The sequence below is a fragment of the Sebastes umbrosus genome, chromosome 20, assembly GCF_015220745.1.
Source record: "Sebastes umbrosus isolate fSebUmb1 chromosome 20, fSebUmb1.pri, whole genome shotgun sequence".
In the NCBI taxonomy this organism is placed as follows: Eukaryota; Metazoa; Chordata; class Actinopteri; order Perciformes; family Sebastidae; genus Sebastes; species Sebastes umbrosus.
In genome coordinates this window covers 16,030,470-16,057,785 of record NC_051288.1, presented here as the reverse complement: position 1 = coordinate 16,057,785, position 27,316 = coordinate 16,030,470, and the positions used below count along the sequence as shown (strand labels likewise).

At 39.2% G+C, this 27,316-nt stretch overlaps 1 protein-coding gene across 4 annotated transcripts in view; it reads left to right on the top strand.

Annotated features, from left to right (window-relative positions):
* Positions 1–27,316, top strand: part of LOC119479140 (zinc finger protein 385B-like) — a 75,377-nt gene that overhangs the window by 8,899 nt on the left and 39,162 nt on the right. For 3 of the 4 annotated variants that reach the window (XM_037754413.1, XM_037754416.1, XM_037754415.1), the window contains exon 2: positions 23,547–23,825. In XM_037754413.1, the coding sequence (XP_037610341.1) occupies positions 23,547–23,825 (279 nt within the window). Of the gene's footprint in view, positions 1–19,166; positions 19,233–19,312; positions 19,353–23,546; positions 23,826–27,316 lie in introns of those variants that run through there. The other variant, XM_037754414.1, reaches the window with a different exon arrangement.

Below are 27,316 nucleotides of genomic sequence, written 5' to 3'. Positions count from 1 at the left end.
AACACAGCAGGCAGCAGTGTGAAAATGTCTCTCTTTGTGCGTGTGTGTGGTGTACACTATAAAGGTGTATATGCTCACATACAGTACTGTATGTGTGTTTGTTGTCTGTGCATGCACATAAAGCTGCACGCGCAGTAGTGAGGATGCATGACTTTGACATGAAAAGAGAGAAAATGTCCTTTATAAGCTAATGGACATGAACAGAATTCCTCAGAAAGCGTATTCTGTATATTTATATGATTTTGCTCCTTTTTTTATCTATAATATAAGAATGATTTTGACTTTGATCATGAGACAAGATCCATCAGGATTAGGGCTGTGTATTCTAATTTAAGGAAAACTCATATAATAAAGAACCCCCCACCATATGCGATAAAATCGTAGTAAAAGAAGTTTACTTTTTTTAACGCAGTCAGAACAGTGGGATCTGCATTTGCATTTATCACAGTCCCTGTAACATCCAGCATCATAGCACTACTTTGAGAGGACACATACACTGAAAGGGCGCAGTTCATCTTTGCATGTAAGTTCATCTTTGCATGTAAAGTATTAGTTAAACATCGATAGTGTTTTTTAGAATCAATACAATATCACAAAAAATAATATCGCAATACTTTTTTGCGTGAGTGCGTGCGTGCGTGCGTGCGTGCGTGCGTGCGTGCGTGCGTGCGTGTGTTCCTGCAGTGTATGTTGGCTAATCACCAAGAGATGAGTAGACGTCATCAAACAAAAAAACAGTAATTAATTTCATATAGAAATGCACAAGACAACCTCGTCTATCTGAAAAAATGCTTTAAATATCCTCCAGACGTAGAGAGGAAACAGACATCATGTCCTGACCTATAGCAGAAAGCCCAACAGTAAAACTAGATGCAAGTCACACAGCTGATGACGTTGGAAGTCAGAAAAGGAGCACCGTGGCCATTTTGAAACCATTTCTGTCCTCGGTTTTCCTCGGATCAAATAGCTTTGCTTCACACCTGATTTGTCATGCAGTCTCTCTTATTCTAAAATTATTTTGCTCTTTGTTCCTTCCATTAAATGGTGTGTTATATTCTTTCTAATGGCCATTACTACTGAACACAAAAAACCAGTCAAGCAGGCCAAATTAAATTAGGTGGTTAATTGAAGGGGCCATTATAGCGTGGCTCTGCTGCTCGTCTAGTGCTGTCTGTTTATCAGTCATGACTGAGTCACAGGGAGCTGAGGGTGAAGCCTCTGGACCGTTATGTCCACTAACGAGCAACGGTCATCTGACTAAAATGTACTATTTTTAAATCTTAACAATATCATTCTCATGTTCACGATGATAACTCACTGTTTTATTTATTCCCTATTGGATAACAAGGCCTGATAATTCATTATTGTTACATTTCACTTTTTCTTTCTACTTGTGTATGGTAAAGGAAATGATATGTGTATATTCTGCAAGAAGTAAAGTCTCCTGCTTCTCTGTTCCCTGTGGAGCGTTTAACTCAGGTGATAGATGAAAAATTTGGTCTTCAGGGTAACATGAGGAGAGCTCCATATTGTCTCATAATGCAAAAATACTACAGGAATATAGCAGTTAAATATATTTTTGTTCAGTGTTGTGCAGGAAGTATCAATTTATCAAGACTTTCTTTTAATATTTGGTCACACATGTCAGCCCTGTCTCCTAAAAATGTAATTCCCGTACAATGTAACTGCATATCGAGGGAAAAATATTTTGACGCGAATTAGCATTAACTGCCTTTAAATATCATATGTTAGAGTCTAGATAATTATTTGATTGAAACTGACTTAAGTGGCAGTCACACTGGTTTGTTTGTTGAAAAAGCTATTCAGTGCTTCTCCTTACCCAAACACCTCGAGGAACCACTGAGATCATTCAGGCAATTAAACCCATTTTACCTGGGGAGTGCACCTAATTAAAAGTCAATCCAATTTAGCCTGTCAGGTTTCCAATAGGAGCTCAGATAAGAACTTTGAGGATGGATGATTAGGGGAACAGGAGCGAGAGAGAGCGGTGATCTTCTTATCTGCAGTCATCTGTCAACGTTGGGATGATTTGCTCCAGAAATAAAACACCATTGAATTTCTCCACCATGTGATTAGATACCTCAGCAGTTCTCATTGAAGTGAAAAGTAATTTAATCAAAAGTCTGGCTGGATAATTAATTGCTAATGCAGGTAGCTTAGAATCATAATAACACATGGGTCTGTTAATAGTATAACCTACCTTACACATTGGAAGCAGTATTACTACTAATATCTGCTGCCACATGGTTTGATTGGCACTTGAGCTATCCACATTGTTTTAAGTTCACTTTTGGAAGTTAGTGAACACATATAACTTTTGCAGCATTTTTTCTATTTACAATAGGAGAGGGATTTCTGTAGTTCAGCACTAATTCCTCTCTTTAAACCTTCATAGCAGATTTTTGTTGGCCTCTTGGGGGCAGCGGAAACAAGTTGTGAACACTTTCAAACTGGCACACCTTATTGTACACAGGCTACTTGATCCAAATACTGAATGCCCTTGTTCAAAACTATCATGTTTATAAGTTTAAATTAATGATATACGGCTCCCAAAACTGACGTATCACTTGGATTTGTTGACAGGTGTCCTGTTATCAAGTTACTCATGAAATTAAAGTTAGACAGCTGATATGAAGGAGCTGCAACCTGAATGTTTGGTACTCTGCTCTTTGCTTGTGATAATTAGCTTGGCAGCTTAGCGAATCTGTGCATTTTGCAGAGCTGCAGTGTCTAAACTCAGTCACTTACCGAGTAATTTTTCACATTCACACTCTCTAATTTCTACTTGAATATGCAGCAGAGGGCTCACACTGCGGAGCTGCAACAGGAGCAGGCTGAAGCGGACAAAACACAGGAGAGTACAGCAAGGATCAGCATATGAATGGCTTTATTTTAGCCCTTACTGATCCATTAAAATATGCCTGGATCAGCCCTGATACTATCGGGACACCTCTAGTGTTAATGAGGTGGTTGTTTTTACTGATAAACTGGTCAACTTGTTGTTAGATGATGATATACAGTAATGCTTTATATACTCTAGGTGCCTCCAGGTGCTGCCACCTTCACCGGACAAAGTCTACAGATTGTCTCACTAACAGGTTCCCTAATAGCACTCGGTTTAAATCCGAAATATTACTAAATAGGCGCTTTTTCCTTCTAGCTTTGACACAAAATTCTCTGCTATCGTCTTGTTAGTCAACTTTCCGTACTTTCGTCACGTGACGAGTGAAATCTGACTCCTGATAAAAATTGGTTATACTTTCCCCAAGGACGGTCGCTTCGAATCTTTTATACTCGCAGCAAATCGACATTTTCAAGGCTTGTCAAAGTTCTCCATTTTCTCCGCCCATCCAGTTAGAAAAATGTTCATGTGCATGGAGGTGCGAAAACCTGCCACGCGGAACCCCCGCGATTGCCACGTCCCTTGGCCGTGCGGACACTTGCGACTCTCACGGATGCGCCAAGCATAAATCAAGCTTTACTCTGAGCTGTGACTCTGCTGCTGCTGCTGTATGTAGCAGACACTTTCAGCTTATAATTGTAGCGTCCGTCATCCGACTAAGTATTGATAACATGCTTGGTATTTTACAGATTAGAGTTTTCTTATTTGATGAACGTGGGCGCTGATACACAGAAATGAAATAAATGTGTTTTATTTCTATAAAAAAAGCAAAACGACGTTGGGGGCGGTGGGAAAGTAATGTAATCGGTTTATGCCTTAACACTGCGTAACACTGTAAACACTGACTACCACGGCAAGCCTACTACATATACCTGTTGGTAACTTGTCGGGAAGGAGGATAAATAACACTCCAAACTTACGCTAAATTTTGTCGAGGGAAAAGTGGCATGGCCATTTTCAAAGGGGTCCCTTGACCTCTGACCTCAAGATATGTGAATGAAAATGGGTTCTATGGGTACCCACAAGTCTCCCCTTTACAGATGTGCCCACTTTATGATAATCACATGCAGTTTGGGGCAAGTCATAGTCAAGTCAGCACACTGACACACTGACAGCTGTTGTTGCCTGTTGGGCTTGAGTTTGCCATGTTATGATTTGAGCATATTTTTAATGCTAAATGCAGTACCTGTGAGGGTTTTTGGACAATATTTGTCATTGTTTGTGTGGTTAATTGATTTCCAATAATAAATATATACATACATTTGTATAAATTAAGCATATTTGTCCACTCCCATGTTGATGAGAGTATTAAATACTTGACAAATCTCCCTTCAAGCTACATTTTGGATTGCTCACTCTGCTATCTGTCGATATAAAGAGCCAGCAGTTACACAGGGGTCTCACTACCAACTCCACACACAATGTATATTTATCAACTGATAAAGCGAGACATGGGCTAGACAACTGCCATGGAAAACCACCCTGAACACATCTTAGTCATCCTCATTAGTCATCCCTGCCCCCGTGCTTCCCTCCTCCCACCTCCTGCTATCACTCCACATGGAAAGCATACGTTTCCCCTCCAAATGGAAGGATTTTCTACTTGGCACGCCATCAGTTTACATAAACATATTTAGCATTTTTTGCTGAAGTTCTAGAAACAGTGATATAAGTTGGAGCCAAAGCTGAAAATGCACTTAAAGAGGGCGGAAGAGAGACAGATTGAGATATGGTGCGTGTCTCTGTGATTGAGATGACACGAGTCCCTGCTTCAGCTCGTTTTATCAGTGTCATTCAGTGACTGATCTGAGAGCTGTCAGGAGCACGAAGCCCAAAGGGGAAACAGGCAGGAAGTGGCTTAACGCTGCTCTACCCCGGGGTCCTCTTCAAATGCAAACACGTGTTCACACCCGTGTGGCTGTGACGGGAGAATCGGATAGTCTTGGGGACCAGGGTTGTTTTCATTTCTCAAGTTCATAATCAAAGTTATTTTCAGAATTTGAACTATGGAGTGTAATATTGGACCCAACAACCCCACTACCTTGACACTTCAAAATAGACATTTGGCAAGTTAAAGGTGGAACATTTATTTATAAACTTGTGAAGACACCTGTTTGTCAGTAACTGAATCTTTTGACAAATTACTTTTTCTCCATAAATGGCACTTGACCCTGTTTTGACATTGTTACTTGACTTGTATATACGTGTGAAAGTCGTTGAGATGTAGAGCTCCACCAAAACACAGGTGATAGCAAAGAAGATTAATAATGTGCACATTCAGCCGTGAGTACAGATGACAAAAATGGCGAAGAAGGAAAAAAGAGTCTGCGGCCATAGGCACTAGTGTTGTCACAATACTAGGATTTCTAATTTTGATACAATACCTTGAAAAATATTGACATTCAATACCATTTTCGATACCAATGGGGAAAATTTACAACATTTAGGGCATACAATTTTAGATTTTTATTAAAAGATAAATAGCGATGTGTGTCAACTCGCTATCAGAGAAAAGAGAGAGCAGAAAGCGCAGCTGTTATCCGTGTATCGATACTGTAAAAAATGAGTATTGAAACCATTTCAAATATTCAATATCAATATGTATCGATGATACAAAAATCAATATGACAGCTCCACTACAACAAGGAGATACAAATGCTATTCTCTCATATGGATGTTGACCTTTAGGGTCAAAATGTTGCTTCATTAAATGTTGGTAACCTTACGATGTTCAGTGTGTAAAAGTACCTTTTTCTTCTGTAAACAAACCCTGTCCCTCACAATTTGCATCTGGCTGTAGTGTTGCTTAGCAGGACCTACTGTAAGTGCAGAGAACCACACAAGTAATTTCAGTCTTCAAAAACTTTCTTTGCTAAAGTCAACAAAAACAAACATGGCATCTATTTTGAAAATCACTCAATTAGAGAAATATTAGAGATTTGGATTAATGTGTTAAGTGAGTGAGCTACTCTCCTCACCTTGTACATGCACATTTTTACAGTTGGTAAAAGAAATGAACTGTTTTTGGCAGCATCGCAAAGGAAGTCAAGCAAATATGATGTAGAATAAATCACAGTGAGGTTTCCACTCCATTACTTTCTCCCTTTCTTAGCAGGCTTTAAATTTAATCTTCAACAGACATTAAAGCATCTGCCGAGTTCTCCAAACAGCTTGGATGGATAGCATGGGAAACATAATAGCTTGATTTTACGATTTCACATGTAATTTTTGGCATCACTTAGCCATGCTAATTCTTGCAGTAACCCCCCCTTTGTTAAATGTATCTAAAACTATTAAAGAGAATTTAGGTCAAGTCTTGTTTTGAGCGTGGAAGGGAGGAAGAGGAGGATTACAGCTGACTTCAACAGCCCACATCTCTGTCAGAAAAAGAGAACAGCATAGTTGTCTCAACTAATCGCATTATAATCAGCAATCCCTTGCCACGTTTTTATGTCCCCAACCTGCTGAAAACATCTTTGAAACCATATTTAGTCAGTATAAAGCATATGCTGATGTATAGTATGTTTTTATTTATTTTTTTATTTTTTTATGACATCACATCCTTGTTGAGATGTCAGGCTTACGGTATTTGATTAACATATTTCAAAGTTTCAATACAGTAAAAATAAGTGAGTGTTTTGCCATTTCCACTTTCTATTTAGGAAATAAATAAATTTGGGCGTCCTGATGGTTGAGTTTTTAGAAAATGCTCACGTAGCTTCAAAGTTTGTGTAACACTTGAACACCGACTACCGCGGCAAGCCTAATTGTCGTCCGAGTGGAAAAAGTAGGGCTTATACACGCTGTGTATGACCCCGCATGTGCATGTGACTATACGTTAGTGTCCCAGTACACTGCTGTCATTCATTCAAGGGTCACATTTGCTTTTGGTCGCCACAGCAGCCTTAGGGCTCTCCCAGATGGCCCATGACAGATGCCCACAATTGCTGTTGCCCTTGGTTGGAGTGCAGTTCCTCCCTCCAGATAAAAAAAACTGTCCTTACCAAGTTCCCCCCCAACGTCCCAGTTCTCCCATTTGTCCTAGCCTGATTTATTTTCCATCATGTTCTGTCTCTCTTGTGCCTTTTACTTTGCTTATATTGAAATAGCTCGGTTTGTTTGAGCTCCTCTACTCCATTTAGGTTTTCCCAACATCCTCTCCCCTCCTACTGCACCATTCTTCGTCCTTGGCTTGATCCCATGTCCTCTGCCCCTTTTTTTTATCATGGAGCTGGATGCTTACCAAGGGTTTTAGCCACATCGAGGTGTCCATTCTTTTATCCTTAATGTCCTGGCTGTCACTGGGTAAATAACATGGCAGAGACTCATACCTCGTTATTTAACTCTGTCAGGCTCATGTGGTATTGAATTGTCTTTGTAAAGAAGGATACCAAATTAGCACTTCAACAGAGGGTCAGGATCAGTGTTTTTGCACGTTTTAGCCTATTTTCTGTGACATTACAAGCCAAACAGTTGTAGATTTTGAATGTGTATTTACGTCCTTACAAGACGCTGTTGATTTTCTATTATTTTTTCATTTCCATTTTTTTCTGCAAGGTATGAAAATAAACTTGTAGAGACTTGAAACAAAGTGAACATCTGTTTTTGTCAAAATTGTCTTACTGTGGCGTGGTTACAGTTAGGGCTGCAGCTATCGATTATTTTAGTAATCAGGTATTCTACCAATTATTTCATCAATCGATCAAAGTATCATATTACATTCTGGGATTTAAATAAAATATTTTCTGAAATGCAAACAAATAAATAAAAAAAAATATTTTAAAATTATTTTAAAAAAGGTCTTATGGGCTACTCCTATAAAGGTACTGTATCTTTAACTGATCAAACTGTGATGATGTGTTTGGATTAAACATTTATATTAATTAATTCATATTCAGGCATCTTGCTCCCTGTGCAAAGAAATTGCATCAATGATTTTTAATAATAAGTTAACTCGAGGAATCAGCCTTAGTTATAGTATGTAGTGCAGAATTTACACATAGAACTGCACTTACACTTGCTGCACAGTTATAAGGTACTGTAGCTTTGACAAAAACACATGTTCAAACACATGTTCATTGTGATGAAGTAGTCAGGGAATAAAGAAATTAAAGGAAACTAATGGCATCTTGGAAGGGTGTGAAACAACTATTCAAAAATCTATAACACTTTGGTTTGCTTGTGATGAGTGATATGCAAGGATATTAGGGCTGTCAATCAATTAAAATATTTAATCACGATTAATCACACATTTTTTTATCTGTTCAAAATGTACCTTAAAGGGAGATTTGTCAAATATTTAATACTCTGATCAACATGGGAGTGCGAAAATATGCTTGCTTTATGCAAATTAACACAAAACAATGACAAATATTGTCCAGAAACCCTCACAGGTACTGCATTTAGCATAAACAATATGCTCAAATCATAACATAGCAAACTCAAGCCCAACAGGCAACAACAGCTGTCAGTGTGTCAGTGTGCTGACTTGACTATGACTTGCCCCAAACTGCGTGTGATTATCATAAAGTGGGCATGTCTGTAAAGGGGAGACTCGCGGGTACCCATAGAACTCATTTTCATTCACATATCTTGAGGTCAGAGGTCATGGAACCCCTTTGAAAATGGCCTTGCAAGTGTGCGAGTGTTATTTAACCTCCTTCGTGACACGTAAGTATGACATTGTTGGTACCAATGGATTCTTTATGTTTTATAGTTTCATATGATGCTGATGCTTATATGATCTTCACTCTAGCTTTAAAACTGAGCCCGCTACAACCTAAAAATTGCAAGTTGCGTTAATGCGTTAAAGAATTAGTGGTGTTAAAACTAATTTTAATATCACATTAACTTTGACAACCTTAAATGATATACAGAGTATAATATTTTATAATATGAGCTAAAGCATACATTAACATGGTGGGGTCCTTCAAAAGTAAAAACGCCATAATTAAATATAGTATCTCTCTGGTTAAACTAAAAAGGTCCAGTGCAAATTCTGCTCTGTGTGGGTTATTTTATTTCTGTCCACATATGACAGTCTATCCGCCTGCCTGGCCACAAGCTAGAAGACACTTCAGTTTGAGAGACTCCACCTGGGGGAAGGAGATTACATTTAGTCATTCCTGACTGTGGCCTACCTCAGCAGTGTTTATATGGAGCACAGAGCTACCTTTTAAGTGAATGTGTCAAGTTTTGTGTTGAAAGAAGATTAAGTGCAAGGACGGGGATTTATTTTAAAAAGGCATGGCGACTGGGTTTCTCCGATTATGAAACAGTTTGTGCCAAAATGTGGCCTATAATTAGATTGCTAATTCCCTCCACCAAAGCAAAGCCATTTAAGAAAACAGTGGCAATATTTGGACAATTGAAAAGATGCAGTTTTGTAATATATTGTATTATGTTATAGAATTCGTTATATTGTATGGCAATTATGATTATTACATCCAACTAAAACTATAGTTTACCAGTGTTTCTTACAGGTAGAGATTTGTATGGTGGTCAGAAAAATAGTTTTAAGACACTATATATAAAATTAACTACACTCATACATTTTCATATAAAATACTAAAAAGTAACAAACTTTACACTACAGTGAACACTACGGCTATGAAGTCTTAGGTTTTACTCAAATACACTCTTATTCTGGCCAGTCGTTGTGAGTCCATTGCTGAGACAAGGCAATGTCAAAAGTCAAGGTCACGTGTCAAAGAGGGTCACTTCACCTACCTCACACCATTCTGTTAATAAATCATGACATACACTTTGTGTGTGGTCACCGCTGACAGAAAGGCTTTGTTTAATCCTGCACATAAACACGACGGCAGCTGCCAGCATCTCATCAGTCTCATTCATAATATATGGCAGCGTGTTGGGATCAAACAGATAGACGTGAATTCACCATACCAGACTGACTATGTGGTGTGTCACTGCATGGTGATCTGTGTATACAGTAATAGGTGTGTTTGTGTTCTATTACTGTGGCTTATACATGCAGCTCAGGCAAATGAGAAACTCTAAATTCCTCGTAGGTGTGAATGTTTGTCTGTCTGTTGGCCTTTGACTCAATACAAAAATCACTTTGTGACTCTGAACAGCAATAAGCAAGTACAGAGAATGGCTGTAGCTTTGACAAAACCATAAATGATAGACATCGTGAATGTCTCAATATGGTCTTTATTAGGCCTGTCAAAGTTAATGCGATAATAATGCGTTATCGCAAAATCGTTTTAACGTCACTAATTTCTTTAACGCACTATCACAATCAATCTTTCAGATGTAGCGGGCTCCGTTTTAATGCTAGAGTGAAGATACTGGTATCATATGAAACTACAAAACATAAGGAATCCATTGGTACCAACCATGTCAAACTATCTTGTCGCAAAGGAGGCTAAATAACGACCTCTGACCTCAAGATATGTGAATGAAAATGGGTTCTATGAGTACCCACGAGTCTCCCCTTTACAGACATGCCCACTTTATGATAATCACATGCATAAAGGGGCAAGTCATAGCACACTGAGAGCTGTTGTTGCCTGTTGGGCTTGAGTTTGACGTGTTATGATTTGAGCATATTTTTTCTGCTAAATGCAGTACCTGTGTGGGTTTCAGGACAATATTTGTCATTGTTTTGTGTTGTTAATTGATTTCCAATAATAAATATATACATACATTTGCATAAAGCAATCATATTGGCCCACTCCCATGTTGATAAGAGTATTAAATAGTTGACAAATCTCCCTTTAAGGTAAATTTTGAACAGATAAAATGTGTGATTAATTTGGGATTAATCCCAATTAACTATGGACAATCATGCGATTAATCACGCTTAAATATTTTGATCGGTTGACAGCCCTAGTATTTATACATGTAGGACAATCTTATAAGATCTTTGGTCTGTCTTTGTTTATTGCACTACTGGGTGCAGTTAGTTCTCTGTATAATGTGGAAAGATTTGATGGTATCATTTTTTTCCCCTGTAAACTGCTCCTTGATTTTCTCTTCAGCTTCTCTTCAGTTTCCACTACTGACACCTAGCCATCATCAAAATCAGTGGTACCCAATCACCGAGCTGCAGACCAGTACATTTTCAGACAGTTTCTCCTGGAGGGAATTCACAGTGCTGCACAGAAAAAAGAGAGCTAGAGAGAGATGTTCAAATCCTTACTCCTTTTTCACCTCCCAGCCCTGTTCCCAATTACGTTCCCATACAACAAAGCTACATTTCGAATTACGTTTCGAGGGATACGTATTTTGTTGCGGATAATGTCTGTTTTTGATTTATCACAAATTAGTTTCTAATGATAGTCCATGTAGGGAGGAGGTCAGAGTGGTGGATGTGTCAAATAAACACAGGACTTTCACAGGACTTGTGTCCCGTGTGAAAGAACAATCAATGTTCACTTATTTTGATTTACACCCATAGCGTAAATAACGTAACAAACAGTCATTTTAAGGCAAACCATTGTTTTTTTTACGAAACCTAACAAAGTAGTTTTGGAGCATATTTTGTTTTGTTTTGTTTCATGTTTAAAACACTAAAGACTGTAATCCGGAAGAAAGTATGTTTCCCTTGATACGTAATTGAAAATGCAGTTTAGTTGTATGGGAACGTAATTTTGTATGAGACAGGGTTGCACCTCCACACACCAGGCCAATCACAATGTGAAGAAGGAAAGTTAAGGCCCAGACACACCAACCCGACATTAAAGAACTAGCAGCGATGAAGGCCACCAGTTGCGTTTCCCCACGTCGCCTTTTTCCTGGCCCAAAAGTTGCACTTGAACACACCGCAAAGACCACAGCCGACAGCCAACTACCTCGTACGTTCTGCGCCTGCGTGAGAGGAAATAACTCTCCACACTAGCAGGTGGCGGTAGTCTGTATTTGTCATTCAAGAAGGGAAACCAGAAGACTGAGGACTGCGGATATACAGTACAAGCTGTTGTTTTGATGTGTAAATGAAATATAGCGGCGTTTGTCGACCATTTTCACACCACTCTCACTAACCACCTAGCTTCATTCCAGATGGCCATGTCGCTGTGAAAATATCTGTGTATTGGATTGATCAGATGAGATGAAAAATGAGAAGAGCCTTCTGTATTTTTCCTCTTGACTTTACCCGTTGGCTTGCTTTCCTCACTTCTGTTTCTCTTCTTGTGCACTGATTCATTTAAGCTGAACAATCAATTCATGATGCTGAATCGGCCGAAAAAATCAGACACACACCCAAAAAAAACGGCCGACAGTCGCTCACCGACGGCCCCAAACTGTCCGACAGCCGACTGTCGGCTTGGTGTGCCATAGCCTATACAGAAATGGTCGGACACAGCCTTTCCTAATCCACTGAAATGTGTGCAGGCTTTCCAAAGCTTTTCAACCATCCGACAAGCAATTCTGAAGAAGCATACTAGCTGCTTAACCTTCAGCTCTGTCGTTACATCCCTCAGTGACAAAGTTGTTGATATAAAACGGTCCAATGTGCACAAATGGTTGGAAAACCTGTGATCTAAATGATTCCACTGATGAGGGTTCACTGTTGTCTAGATGCCCCTGCACAGACGACAGAATCCTTAACTTTACAGTTCAATAAATAAAGAAAATTGGAGCACAGTTTTCAGCTTTAGGTGGCATGCATTGACAACCATTGTTACCTCCACCAAAGAGGTTATGTTTTCGGTTCGGTTCTGTTTGTCAGCAGGATTATGGGAAAATTTCTGGCCTGATTTTCACGAAACTTGGTGGAGGGGTGTAGCATGGGTCAAGGAAGAATTCATTTTGATCGGATCTGAATCACGGGGCGGAGAGATGCATTATGTTTCACTTTTGTTAACATTGCGAGAGTGCAGGATTTGGCCTCGGCGGAGGTCTGCGCTCTCCGAGTGCCCTTCTAGTTTGAATTGAGATCATGGTGGCATTTTATGTTTTAAATTCTCCTTAAAGAAATACCTGTGTTGTTCTCCTGATCAAGGTTTTGTGTGCTGGTTTGTTGATATCATTAATGGTACGTAATGATAAGCTAGAGAATAATACCCTACGAATTTGGCATAGTGTATGAAAAATTTCCCCAGTAACGTCACGGAAAAAAAGTAAATTGTTGATTGTTCTTTTAAAGAATATACTTTAAATTTTGCATCATTCATTTATCTTTTTTAATATTCAGTATAAGCCTGTTGGATTGGTTGAGTAGCCTGCACTGGGAAATACTGTACAATACTTTGCCAAAGAGGTGGCGTGCAGGGCTGTCAGGTCCTGTGGAGCCTCCCCAGCATATCAGAGAAGGTGACAGCTGATTGGCTGCCTCACCTCCTATCTGGATGTCGCACCGTCTTACTGTGACAAAAACACACACAGGTTTAGTGTGTGTGTGTGTGCGGTCAAAATGATGTTTGGTATTGTTTATTTGCTTATTGTTCTTGAGGCTGATTCTGTAGCTCTTCTGAAGGCTACAGTGTGTGTGTGAATGGGTGTGTGTGCCTTCAGATACCAGTGGTCTAATTAAAGAGCTGGCATGTTAGAAACATGCTCCCTCTTTGTTTAACATTGGACCTAATCTCCTGCTACAGAGTTGTGTGTGTGTGTGTGTGTGTGTGTGTGTGTGTGTGTGTGTGTGTGTGTGTGTGTTATCTGGTGATTGCTGCGAGGTGTCTGCAAGATGGATGCCAAACCAGTACAGACATTTGTTGGGAACCCGGCCAAGCTACCCCAGAGTAGTGTGTGTGTGTGTGTGTGTGTGTGTGTGTGTGTGGTTGTGCATTTTCACATGAATTACCTGTGCTACTGGGGCTCCACATCATTTTGTGTCGCCATTATTTTCATAGATATTTATGTGTTTTTCGATAAATAATCTGGCTTTGAGTGTGAGTCAGCATCACATGTGGTGCACTAAAACATGTTCTGTTGCACCACATTTGTGCAATGTGGGAAAACATTTGCTGATGATTTTTTTTTCCAGTAAAAAAATACGTCTTTAATTGTTGCCATGTATATTATTTTTGATACCATAGCGCCTTATGAAATCCATTTAATTTTTTCCAGATTCTGTGTTTTAGGATTCAAGCACATTATGTCATCAGAAAAAGTGTCTAATCATGTGGCGGATGAATAAAATGGCAACGATTCACGAGAAAAATATTCAAAATGTAATATTTATATCAATAATAAATATATATCAATGAATTTTGCACTGCACTATTTTTTTTTATCAATGAAAGGGCTTCAATACAGCTATAAAAAAAAAATTCCACCCTTTTGTAAAATAAAGTGCTCTAAATATAACTGTTAGTGTTGAATTCCTCAACTTTTTGAATGACTAACAGGTGACCTCTCCTACAGGTTTCCCCTCAACCCGTGTATGATTTGTGTCATATCATAAATCATATAATGCCCTAAAATCATTCTTGCTAAACACCAGATTGAACTGGAAGAAGCTACATCCTTTCAATCACACCCTTCATTTTCATCATCTACTCAGTGACACAAAATTGAATTTGTTTGTTTTGAAATTAAAAAGTGATGCGGGAGACAACCCGCGGCAGTAAAAGCTCCAAAGTGTGTGGTGAGGAAATATCACCCTGAATACATAAAATGTTGGATTCATACTGGCAGCTGACATTAGCATAACACATAATTACTAGTTAATTTATTCTCTTTTTTTTGTCATGTTTTCTTTTCTCATTTATTTGGGAAGGTGGTCCTCAGAAATGTTCAGAATCAAGTTACAAAAGGTTGACAATCTTTGTACTAAAGTGTATGCGGGTGCCTTCATGTTACGTACACCCATACGCACATGCCCAGCGTCCCATGTTCCCATAGTCGAGTCCAAGGGAAATAGAGACTAAAAATATGCACCCTCTTAACAGCTCCCACTCACTTACCTAACCGAGTGAATCACTGCATTATATGAGTGGAACATTTGCAAATGACCTTGTCACAGAGATCTGACACACAAAATACCACTCATGCTGTGGGATTATGGATGCCAACAACACAGTTGTGTGTATATGGTGTACATGCAGTTCAGTGTTTTTATATAGTGTGTGTGTGTGTGTGTGCGTGTTGTTCTGAGGGTCGTGGATTGTGTTTTTGAATGTTAATGGCTTGAATGCACCTGTGTGTCTCACTTGTGTGCATTTATACTTCATTGAGCCCTCAAGGTGATTCATGCTTCTCCTTGGGCTTCTTTCGTTATAAAGAGATCTTTGTTATCTTTATTATCATCTAAATGCACCACAGAGAGAAACATCGTCACACATCTAAGAAAATCTTTTACTTCACTTTCTAACAAGGTGTTCTTTATAAGGGTTTATAAGTTGGTTATTTCATGAATTTATTAACCAATTTTTAACACAACAACACTAATATAGATACAGAACTCCCATCACTGTATACAGTATTCATATCGATTGACAGCCCTAATATAAATGTAATTTCTAGGAAACAGGCCCCACCAATGTCACCATCAGACCTAGAATCCCCATTGTCCCCAATACCTAGATTAAGTACCCAGAGCAACAACAACAGCATGCAGAATGTAATCTCTTACTATTGAACAGGTAATTGTTTTTCTGGGGGACTGTCAATGTCACAGTTGTAAGCTGTAAGAAGAAAACTGGCTGAAAATGGTGAGCAAATGTGAAATGTACCACAACTGAAACAGTATTCTCTAATTTAATTCATCCACGTTTCAGCGCAGAGATCAATACATCTTCTGTCATCAGACTGAAATCTTTCAGAGTTCACTCTCCTCCGGCTCCCTGCAGACTTTACAGTCCGTGTTGCCCACGTTTCTTCACCCGCCAATCAGTAAAATGTGTTTCTTTTGTCCATTTCTTTGCCTTCTCTGCACAAATTACAGCATAATTGAGCTGCAATTTGTGTGAAAAAGGTTCCAATTCATGGTTGCACCGGATGTGCGGGGTTGCCTAGCAACACAACTGTAATTGTAGTCCACCTGTCGTTCAGTATTCATTGACTGAAAAGACATGTAGGTGTTGTACGGGGTGTCTTGTCTTTGTAAATCTGAATCTATGTTGCACTTGGACACACTGACTCATCACTCTGTAAATATAGCCTATGTAGTGATTATTAGAAACATGATCGAGAACATTACACATACATGTATTCCTCCATGGTCCAGTTTTTCCATATCACCCTGAGCTCTTTGACGTAATGGAACAGCGATGACAGGTGTTGCGACGAGCGAACTCATCTTGGCCTGAGAGTCTGGAACAATGCCATTTTTAAAAAAAGCACGCTTATGCCGTCACATCTCATTTACAGCTGCCTTGCGTATAAATGCTGAACGTCCATCTCTTAACACATCTGGATTAGAGCTGCTCGTTCCAGGAAGTTTCCTGCTAAATCACAGACCAGAAAGAGCTGCAAAGGTTCCCAGGTTCAGGTGGATTAATAGCCTGGAGGGGGGCTGGATTTGGTCTGTCTTAATTCATTGAGGCCAGTCTAAACAAAGGACTGAAATATATTCTTAGGCCACCTTGTAGTTGTGTGTCATTATTATAGATTCAACAGGCTTTGGCTGTATAGAGAGAAACGGGTTGAGTGTATAGTTAAGGAACAAAAAAAAACATTATTTATCTTTGAAGCCTTTATAGTGTAATAGATATATAGTTGTGGGGAACCAAGTGTAGCTATATATAGAGATGTGACATGCTCTACTAAGTCCCCTTGGGAAGATATAGGACATGCTGACAAGTGCTTTTATCATATAATTAATGTAGTGGAACAAGATCTTTCTACATAATTGAACGGAAGTCCGATCTCTGAAGAGCACCTGTTAATTTAGCAACAATTTTATACACGTACATTTCTAAGTTCCTGGTGAAAACCTGATATTTTCAAAAATCTTTGATAGTGTTTTAATCCAAATTAACTTTTTTTTACACTTCCCAATGCCAAAGCTTTTCTTCCTCTCATTTGTCAAAGCTCAGTGATAAATGAGTCCGTCCCCGGTGTGAAACCAGAGGCAGCACACCATACAGATGGGGAGAACAGCTTGGAGGAAACGGGCTGAACAGGTTGCCAGTTTTAAAGCTGCCTGTCAGCTCAGTGCCCACCTGGTTGGACCGCCATCCACCATCCCACGTTGCCAGATTAGTATTAAGAAGACTCATCTTCAGGTAGTGGCTGCAACTTCTTGTTTCCTTTTATGACAATTTTGCACATTATCTCAGCTATTCTAAACCATAGACATAAAGACTAAAAGCTTAGACTACAGGTATGTACATGATTTTCTATAGAAGCAAGACGTGCAGTTTCTCAAAAATCTAAATTTAGGTTACACTTTCATGTAGAAGGCAATACTCCAGGGTTATCATATTAAACTGAAACTAAAACAAAAATAAGAGGGGAAAAATATTTTTAGTAAACTGAAACTAAATAGAAACGATATCCTTTAGGAAAAATTAAACTGAAACGATATTGCCTGGGTAAAAAAACCCTAATAAAAATAAAATAAAAATGAATGTAAATTAATTTTAGTCTTAGTTTTTTAGCCATAATGCATCCCTACCGATAAAAGGAGACAGCGTGAATTTCCGTCAACTCTTGTGACATTGAACCACAGAAATTGAACAGACTTGGCATTACGCCGCTATTGCTTCGCTATAGCGCAAAGATTTAAGATAAAATAAAATTAGAAACACAATTTGAAAACTAAACTAAAAAGAAATTTAAAAAAAGTCGAAACTAAAATAAAATGAAAACTAATTGAAAATTCAAAACTATTACATGCTATATTACATCCTTGGTACACTGTGTACATTCAAGTGTTGTCTCAAAGCAAACATGGCTGTTGTGCACTTACTGGAAATGACTAGCACCATTGTCATCGTTCGCGTTACCAAATCATTACAGACTCTTAAATTAACCCAATAAACATACTGATAGCTTCTAACTGACAGCGACCATTGAGAGTGAGAAGTGTCCAGCGTTCCACACTCAACTTTTTGACCGTTAACAGTACACCATCAGGGTACTCATAGTACACTGCATTTTGCCATACTTGTCAGTGTGAACGCATTTACTGTATGCACTCAAATTAGCAAGTGAAAGTACTGCTCTGTGAAGCTGTACGTAGGCACGGTGTTGATTTGAGTTAAAGGCTATAATGTCAGCATGGAAACATGCTCACAATGACAATGATAACATGCTAATGTTCAGCAGGGTATCATTTTATCATGTTCACCATGTAGTTGTTTAGCGTGCCGCTAGCATCATGTTGAGAGCCGCGCTGAGGAACTAGATATGCTCTGAATTTCGTATTGAGCACCTTTAAAGACGACCTTGAAATAAAGCACAATATGTCCTAATGAGTACTACCAAATACATGAACCCACTCTTTTTTTTCAGTCAGGGCACTAAAACTGTGCATTATATATCGTTTTGTCATTTCTACTGTGCCAAAAATGGGTACAGCCAGGGACTGGTAAAGGACCATATACATGTCAAAAAGTAAAATGAATGATTCCTCATTTATGTAGGCGCCCATGTGGAGACCATTACGCTGTAACTATAAGTGAGTCCCTTGATAGAGTAGTTTATGAAGTTGACAGGTCATTTCCATGCAGCTGTCTCAGGCCATAAAACAAAAGATGTGGAGCACGCAGTTGACAGGGAAAGTTGATTGTTACAAGGAGAGATGAGACGTATAGGCAGGTGAACTTTCTTTTATCTGCTTGTTTGGCCGCTGACATAAATCATTAGTGGGAATCCTTTTATCAACGCAGGATGTCATACTACTGAATATTTTGGTCTTAATAATAGCACTAAATAACATTTTTAAGATGTTGAAGCTTTAAGATGGATGCTCCTCTCTCTCTCTTTCTAAAAAAGGATACTCAGAGATAGTCTTTTTTATTATATCATCAAAAAATTAAACCGAGTCGGCAGTGTTTGTATTTTTCCACAGTGCAGTTTGGGGTCGTGAAAATGTACAGTAATTGGGTGTGATTTCTTTAACAGTATCTACATAAGGACAGCAGGAAATGGCTCAGTGATTTTTAACACAAATAAGAAGCTGTCTCATGCCTACTGTATCTGGTCAAACAAACACACCCTCTACTGTAGTACCTTGTGTCATGCTGATTTGTTTATGGTTACAACTTCATAAGGGACATCATGCTATCATGGCATCATCCTTTATATTCTTGGCTTTGATGAAGTCTCCCCTCATCGTGGACCAACAGCCAGACAGACCAGCCGATGAGTGCTGGTATTTAAAGAGCTACTGCGGCCAGATAGCTTCACTATTAAGAGGACGGCACAACAGATACTGCGTTTACAGATAAAGGTACTGAGTTTTAAACAGAGTAATTCCATGATACATAGAGATCATACCGCCGGCTCACTGGGATTTATCTCCAACCACAGGGTCCATAGACTGAGCTAATGTCTCCTCAAAATACCACCAGTAAGTAACTCATACCACTTTACTGTATGTCAAAAAAGATGTTCTGCAAGCAATTATGATTCAAATGTGATATTGTAGTGCAAAACAAAATAACTTGATGAGTGACATGTACCCTGATGTACATGTTTGTGCATCTTTTGCTGGTAGGACTTAGATATTGATAGTGTATCAGTCCCCATGTTCATTTGCTCATTATCACGCTCCATTAGGTCCTATTTTCTTTGTGAGCATAGAACAGTAATTTATCCTCTGTCATGTATTTATTTATTGTTGTTTTTTGCTCATTCAGTCTTTATAAATGTTGTCTAATTTATTTTATGCAGTCCGGTTGTGCTCTGAAATTTTTCATTTCTTTGTTTTCGTTTCTGCTTTAAAAGATTATAGAGAGTCTCACCTGCACATAATGGAATTATTTTCTCTCTTTTTGAAGTGAAAATAAACAAACAGAACTTAGATTGAATGCCCAACACCTATTTCAGAAAGTGCATGACCAAGAAAGAAAGATTCATGGACCAAATTTAGGCCTTAGTCCATTAAGTCCAATTTCAGTATAATTTATTGATATCATTTTAACACTGACAGAAGTTAACAATTTAAAACTCACACCTGTCCCCTACTAGGTGTTAGGTCCTCTGTAAAAATACTTGTGACACATCAAATTAATTAATAAAGGACTCAGAGGATAAGGCTACAACACAGTGTAGTTTTAATCTTGTTTTACACTGAAAATCCAACCTGCAGTTTTATATAAATGCCACTGTCTAGTCTGGTTAGTATTAGTGAGAATTTAACAACATAACATAATCTAACATACCTTGTATCCTTTTTATATTAAGTGTTATGGGACTTGATGTGATGCACTATTATTTGTTAAGTGTATTTAATCGTACTGTGTACTATTGGTAGATGTAGTATGGTTGGTACGAGGCACACGAAAAGTAAGAATCCATCATGATATCTTGTGCAGATGCTTGTTAATGTTAAATCAGCTTGATTAAATTAATTTTTTTTTATCATTTATGTCACTTTTACCATTCAAGTCTAATGTCATGGATGATGGTAATCTTATTTCCATATAAAAAACATTATTGTGGGCAGCATTGATCTTTCCGTGTTAAGATCAGCCTCAAAGCTCTATGTGATAACTTGGCACAATAACAAGATCAGAATTTGCTGCACTATGCTGTGATTTTTGTTGGTGTGTTAGACAACGCAGTGCGTGCTGATTGCTTGCAGATCACAATGAAATCACATTACCATTTCTTGTTCATTATAATGCTTGAAAGAACCAAGAAATCCTGCACACTGTCAATCACTTGTTCTCTCCTCAGTCGTAAAGAAAGTACAAGTGATCGACAGTGTGGATTTCTTGATTTTTTTAAGTTGAGTGCAAGAACTCTCTTGTAAGTGTTCATTATAAACAAGAAAATGCATCAATTCATGTGCGACACAACACTCCAGTACATCACAGATCTAAACAGGCCATTTTGAAGGATTGTTATGTTATTGTTAATGTTATGTTAAGCTAAATACTGTGTATTACACTGGTGAAAATTAAAAGTTGATATGGCCTATTGCAATGAAAATAGCCACAATATGTTTTGGTGAAGGGGTTTTCTCTCTTAACTCACAACTAAATGCCCTCTCAGCTGCAGGTGCCGCAGTTTGCTCTGTGGAGCACCACAAACTTAAGCCATTTGGTCCGTAGCAGAGGTCTGAGCTTTTCCCAGCTGCCCACTCAGGTGGCAGGCAGGCAGAGAAGCCCTGGCTGTGATACAGAGTGCCAACAGAAACCAGCAGCTGCCGGCCGGCAACCTGTTAAGAGTTGCTTTGTAATGGAGCTGTCAGATGCCAACTCTACTGTAGCTGACCACATGAACATGAGTGAGTGGAGCAGCTCAGATAGACCTAAACTATGTAGTAGATTTAGTGTGCAGTATGACACTCAAAAAAAAGAGAATTGCTAACCAACCTAATCATTAATTCAATTGGTAACACACAAATTATTTGAGTTTTTTTAGATTGAGTTAACAAGTTAGATCAACACTGCTTTGAAATTGAGCTGAAAAACATTTTTATTTAATTAAAATAAAATTTTTGGGCAGGAAAACAATCAATGTATTGTGATCAGTGGGCAACCTCTGTGTCTGAGAAGTGAAGCCGATGCAGAAGTGCCTTAAACTTCTTTCTAATAGCCAGCAGGGGGCGACTCCTCTGGTTGCAAAAATAAGTCTGATTGTGTAGAAGTCTATGAGGAAATGACTCAAGTTCTCACTTGATTTATTACCTCAGTAAACATTGTAAACATGAGTTTATGGTCTCAATCGCTAGTTTCAAGTCTTCTTCAATAGAATGCTCCGGGGATGATGTATTTTTGTAGGCCAACCAGGAAGTTAGCATCACACTGGTTCCTTCGACAAAAAGCCAATGGGATTTTTCATGGTCTCAATTGCTAGTTTTAAGTCTTCTTCAATACAGCATGATTTTCATTTTGTAAATTAAGGTCCCATTAAGAGTCAAATACACCATAAGGCAGGGTATGCTTTAGAGCGTGATTGATTGACAGGTCGCTACCATGGCGTTGTCTGGTCTGGGTGTTGTCCACGTATTCATCTTAGAACTTTAACCCTTTCACAGTCTGTTTTCAGTTCATGAAAGTTAATTATAACCTTTTTGGTCACCTAAAAATGTCTTATTCAGCGTTCGGTTGTACTAAACTCCACCCTCTCGTGTAACTTCTGATTGCAAAAAAAAACAAGATGGCAACGGCCAAAATGCCAAACTCAAGGCTTCAAAACAGCAGTCCACAAACCAATGGGTGACGTCACGGTGACTACGTCCACTTCTTATATACAATCTTGATACTTTGAAAAAGAAAATCACGTGTGTCACCTGCATTCATTGGAAGGTGGTGATCAATCAAATCAAAAAGTACTGGCCCAGTTAAAGTAGTGCTGAAAGGATAAGTTACTCAATCAGTCGCTCAACCGAAAATTGAATTTCTTCTTCTGGACAGTTGGTTCAACAAAAAAGCAATTTGAAAACATCAATTTGGGATTGAAAATCTGGATTTTCTGTAAAAATACAGAACAGCCGGTAAACATCTCCCTATTATGTTACTAGGAAACGTAATCCAGTCTGTGTTACGTTTACTTCAAAACATCTTTGCTGTTGCATAAACATAATCTCTAGGAGCCAGGTTTTTTTTTTTTTTCTTACACCTGGTTAGGTTGAGACACACTCATGTCCATGTCCACTGCCTGTAGTAAAACATCATTCACATAATCATGGTGATGGGCTGCAGCTTTGAAGTCCTCGCTGCTGGTCAGAGGCTGATGAATTCCAGTGAACACATTTCCCTTCCACTTTCATCTTTCTACCAGTCAAATTGAATTTTCAGAACGGCAAAGATTTTTTACAAGTGACGGTTTCTGTTTGGTTGGAGGGGGGTGGGTTGCATTCAGAGAGGCGGAGGATAAAATGTCCAGCACTATGAGGACTTAATTGATGCCATTATCATATGAACAGCACCAAAACAAAGAGAATTTGGGTGCCATTTCCACATTCACAGCAGAGCTCGCGTTATAGCTGCGGATTGATTTACGCTGTCAGTCTGCTGCAATCACTCAGCCATTACAGGTATTAAAGCTATGTGCTGCTCAGACAAAGAAACAAGTCGCTTTGTGTACCCCGGGAATCGGCTTTTATTATCTGATAAATGGAGAGAAGCTGGAACAAGACACTTATCTACACACTGTACTGTTGTAATGTTGTGATGTGTGCCACAGATAGGCCATTCTTTTCAGCTAATGCATGTGTTAGGGCCGGGTTATTCTAGACACGACGTGGCGTATTGTCCCCTTAATTTGAGCCCTTTAATGGGAAGACATATAGAATGTTGTACATGCTGACAGTGAACACATGTAAATGAATCCAAGTGATGAGTATCTTTTGTCTCCCTTTGAAATCTCTCTGTTTGGTACTGTGAAATATCAAGCACTATAATGGTGGTGCACATAAAATTGCAGTTTGAATCACACTAAAGAAAAAGCTGCTCGGACTGGAGCCATGCTGCTCTGTTGCCCCCCTGTGGAGACTTTAAAAACATACATATTGAAGGAAATGTCTCACATGGGGGGCTGTATTGTTCCTGTTTCACATGACAACACTTCTGATTAATGTTTCTTTCTCCAGATATGAAGCGTCCAAAGAGCCCCGACTTGCTGGACGGCAGCCCTCCTCCCAAGAGTCATGAGAGACAGCAGCAGGAGGAGGAAGAAGAGGAGGATGAGGAGGAGAGGATGGTCAAGGCGGTGCACAGGGCCAAGCGAGAGCGCCGTCAAGGCAGCAGCAGCGCCACGATGTGCCAGGTGTGCAACATCCAGCTGAACTCCAGCGCCCAGGCCCAGATCCACTACAGAGGGAAGACGCACCAGAGGAGGCTGCGCCGACTGGCAAAGGCTGTCAGCGCAGGTAGGGAGGCACCGATCCTATTCTCTCAAAAGTTGAGTTACCTGCTGATTTACTGTAGATTATGAGAATTATTTAGTTTAAAAGTAGGCTGTCCCTCACTACTAACAAGAACAGAATTACACACATCATAATTTTTCTATAAAGCTGTCGAGTACATCATATCTCCTCTCAAATTTAAAACTACTGTTCATCAGACCAGATCCCGCCACAACTGACTGACTCTGGACACATCAGGAGTAAAACTGAACTTGAGAAGACTACTTTCCAATATTTAAAGGACCAGTATATAGGATTTAGGGGATCTATTGGCAGACATGGAATATATTATTCATAACTTTATTTTCATTAGTGTATAATCACCTGAAACTAAGAATCCTTGTATTTTCATTACCTTGGAATGAGCCCTTCATATCTACATAAGGAGTGGGCCCTCTTCATAGAGCCCGCAGTGTTGCTTTGTTGCTTTGTATGAATTCAAACATTTCATTTGAGACGTTTTTGAAATGTCTGTAATTGTTTCTAATGCCGTTTGTTTGTGCTTGTTCGACTGTTATGGTCTCTCACTTGCAAAAGCAAGTAGTGCAAGTACTGCACTGAGCAGTAATTTACGTCGTCACTTCCTCAGAGGTTAATTTTTGTGGCTGTAGTTTGTAATGCTATTAAATTCTGTGCTTCAAAAGTAGGTCATATGAAGATGAATATAAAATGAGATTAAGTGTGAGCTTTAGCAGACAATCCCATTTTAAACAGTTTACTTTTCAAGTCATATTAAGACAACTTACAGAGACAGAAAGAGGCCAGGTCGTCCCAAATGAATGGACATTTTGACTTGTCATAACAGGAAAAAGCACAGTTTTGCAACTAATAACATTAATGATGGCTCCATTACATTTAAGTGTCCCAGTAAGCCATGCCAGTGAGACATCAAGTGCAAGCAGCATCTAAATGGAAAAGAGCCACGTTATTAATTACACCTTTGCTTTTCATCCGATGACAAGTTAAAATGTCTACTGTTGGTGCCTCAATCTCAAACATTGTGACGTTATGTAATAAAGCACTTATTGCTAGAGAGAAACAACACATAGACCCTGACCAACACTGACTGAAACACTCATAAACTGCCTCAAAATGACCACAGCTTAATCAACAACTCTTACAGCCTGAACAAAAACCGAACATTATGAACTTCTTCAAATTGCTATTTACTGCAGGGCTGCTGTATTGTCAGTGCTTCTGTTATTTTGTCAGTGTTTTAATCAATTTCTCCCCCATAGAGAGTCTGTTTACAAGTGCTAGAAACATACGCTGCTTTGTGTCTGAGTCTCATGCTTCTTGGTGCTGGAGTTTGATATGCAGTGCAGGTACCGGGTCTGGTTTCTTTTTTTTTTTTACACTGACGATTTTACAAGTAAATGCTGCATGAAAAAAAAAGCAAAAGTAGTCAGAGAAGCTTTGATTCTCCTTGGCACTGATATGCAAGTTCTGCAAATACAGGCTTTCCAGTGGAAGTTGTGCTGTTTGGTGTTTTTTGGCTAAAAAAAGGTGGAGAAATAGTCTTTCAGCAGACTCGAAAGCTGAACCCTGATACAGAACACACCTTGTTTTGTCAGGTGTTTGTTATGACTTGAGTATACTCTTGTAAATGTTCACATCTGCAAACCACGAGGAGCTGGTATGCATTCAGTATATATTTACTATTCCAGAAAAGCCCCTCGCCATTTCCAAGCATTTTCTGCACACCTGTTTTGACGCCGCGGGGCCATTAATCACCTTCACTCACCACCACCTGTGTCACTCTGCCACGCTGACCCGCTTGATCAATCAGCACTCGGAAAAAAAAGCCTCTAACGAACAACTGGCCAATAAGATGGCACTTTTTAATGTTGATTTATGAGGCTGTCTCTCTCTGTTGGCGTGCCTCACATATTTAGCTGTTCCTATCTAACACACGGCGCATGAAATTAAATTAATACTATATCCATTGTTTAATTTCTCCCTCACTTCAACCTCATTTTGTTATCATCAGAATGTTATTGACTTCTTCTGTGTCAGATAATAGCCTTCGCAGATCATTATTCATACTTAAAAGTGTGAGACTGATCCAGAGCACAAGAACAGAGCTGGTGTGTGTGTGTGTGTGCATGTTACCCATTTTTTGGGCTCTATCTACTTTATGTTTTTTTTAATTCCCATTATCCAGCAGCAAACTTTATGTTCCTCTGATCAGGACCTCTGACGTTAGCTGCAGTAACTTTTATGAAAAACTGGGTCATTGGCTGACTTTTGTCCAACTTTTTGGTGCTGAAACAGGCTCCTCTGTGAATGTTACTTCCTTTTCTCGCAGGTGAAAATAAGAAACTGGTGACTCCATATATAGGAGGAGACACATGACCCCCACCCCCACCATCTCACAAGAGCCGTGTCTGAAATCACTCCCTCATCCACTCATTCAGTAGTACTCCCTATAGTGCACTTAATACCGTTTTTTGACAAGAGATTTGCAGTGCCAGGGGGAATTAGTCATTCCAAATTGGATAAAAACCAAAGCTATCCATCAGTTATTATAAAGACAGATTGTTTGTCATTGGAGACGTCTTCTAGTTGGAGTCAGTTCACGCTGTCTGCTTAAATAAACCAAAAGTGAAGCCAACAGCAGAAAGAACAGAGTGGTGCTATACTATCAGCCCGGTCGCACTAACACGTGCAAAGGCTGTACCCGAATCAGAAATTTCTGATTTGAATGGAATTTGGCTGTTCAATATGAAGATTTGGCAATCAGAAAATCCATTGGCCTGAGTTTCAGTCATGATTTTGACCACATCAAATATTCAAATGTGGATAAATGCGATCTGCCACAGTTTCATAATGAAATGAAAATATTTTTACACTTCTCAACCAGTGGGGTCCGTGAAGTGTGATGCGACTGGCTCTCAGCTTGGAAAGGCCCAGAGTGAAGGTGGCTTGCAGCTCTGGCCGTGACCTTTGCCGCACCCCTCGCCCGGAACTCGTCGCTTCCCGGGGCTGTGGTGCTCGCTGCACCCCCCTCTGCGATGCTCAGAGCTAGTGACGTATAATAAAAAGTGAGAAAGACCGATTATGGTGGATGACACATGACTTTCAACCAGGAGACCGGTGTTCCAGACCAGTGTTTGTGTCCCAAAGTGTTGTTGAGTTATTTTGAAGTTACGTTAGTGACGTGTCTTTTAGTGATGTTTGTGGCGTGTTTTACATACTTCTGCTACGTTGTTTCTGTACGTATTCTACTTAGTTTATGTACTTACTTTAAGCCCAAGCATGATGTTTTTGCTAAACTTAACTAAGTGGTTTTGTTGCCTAAACCTAACTGCGGCCATTACCGTAGTTTTGTTGCATGGTGCAAAAATGACATGCAAAAGAGGCGTACAAATGACATGCGAAAAGTTTAAAATGCGTTCTCATGACACGCAGAATGACCTTGTAATGTCATGCTATTTATACGCCTTCCCATGAGA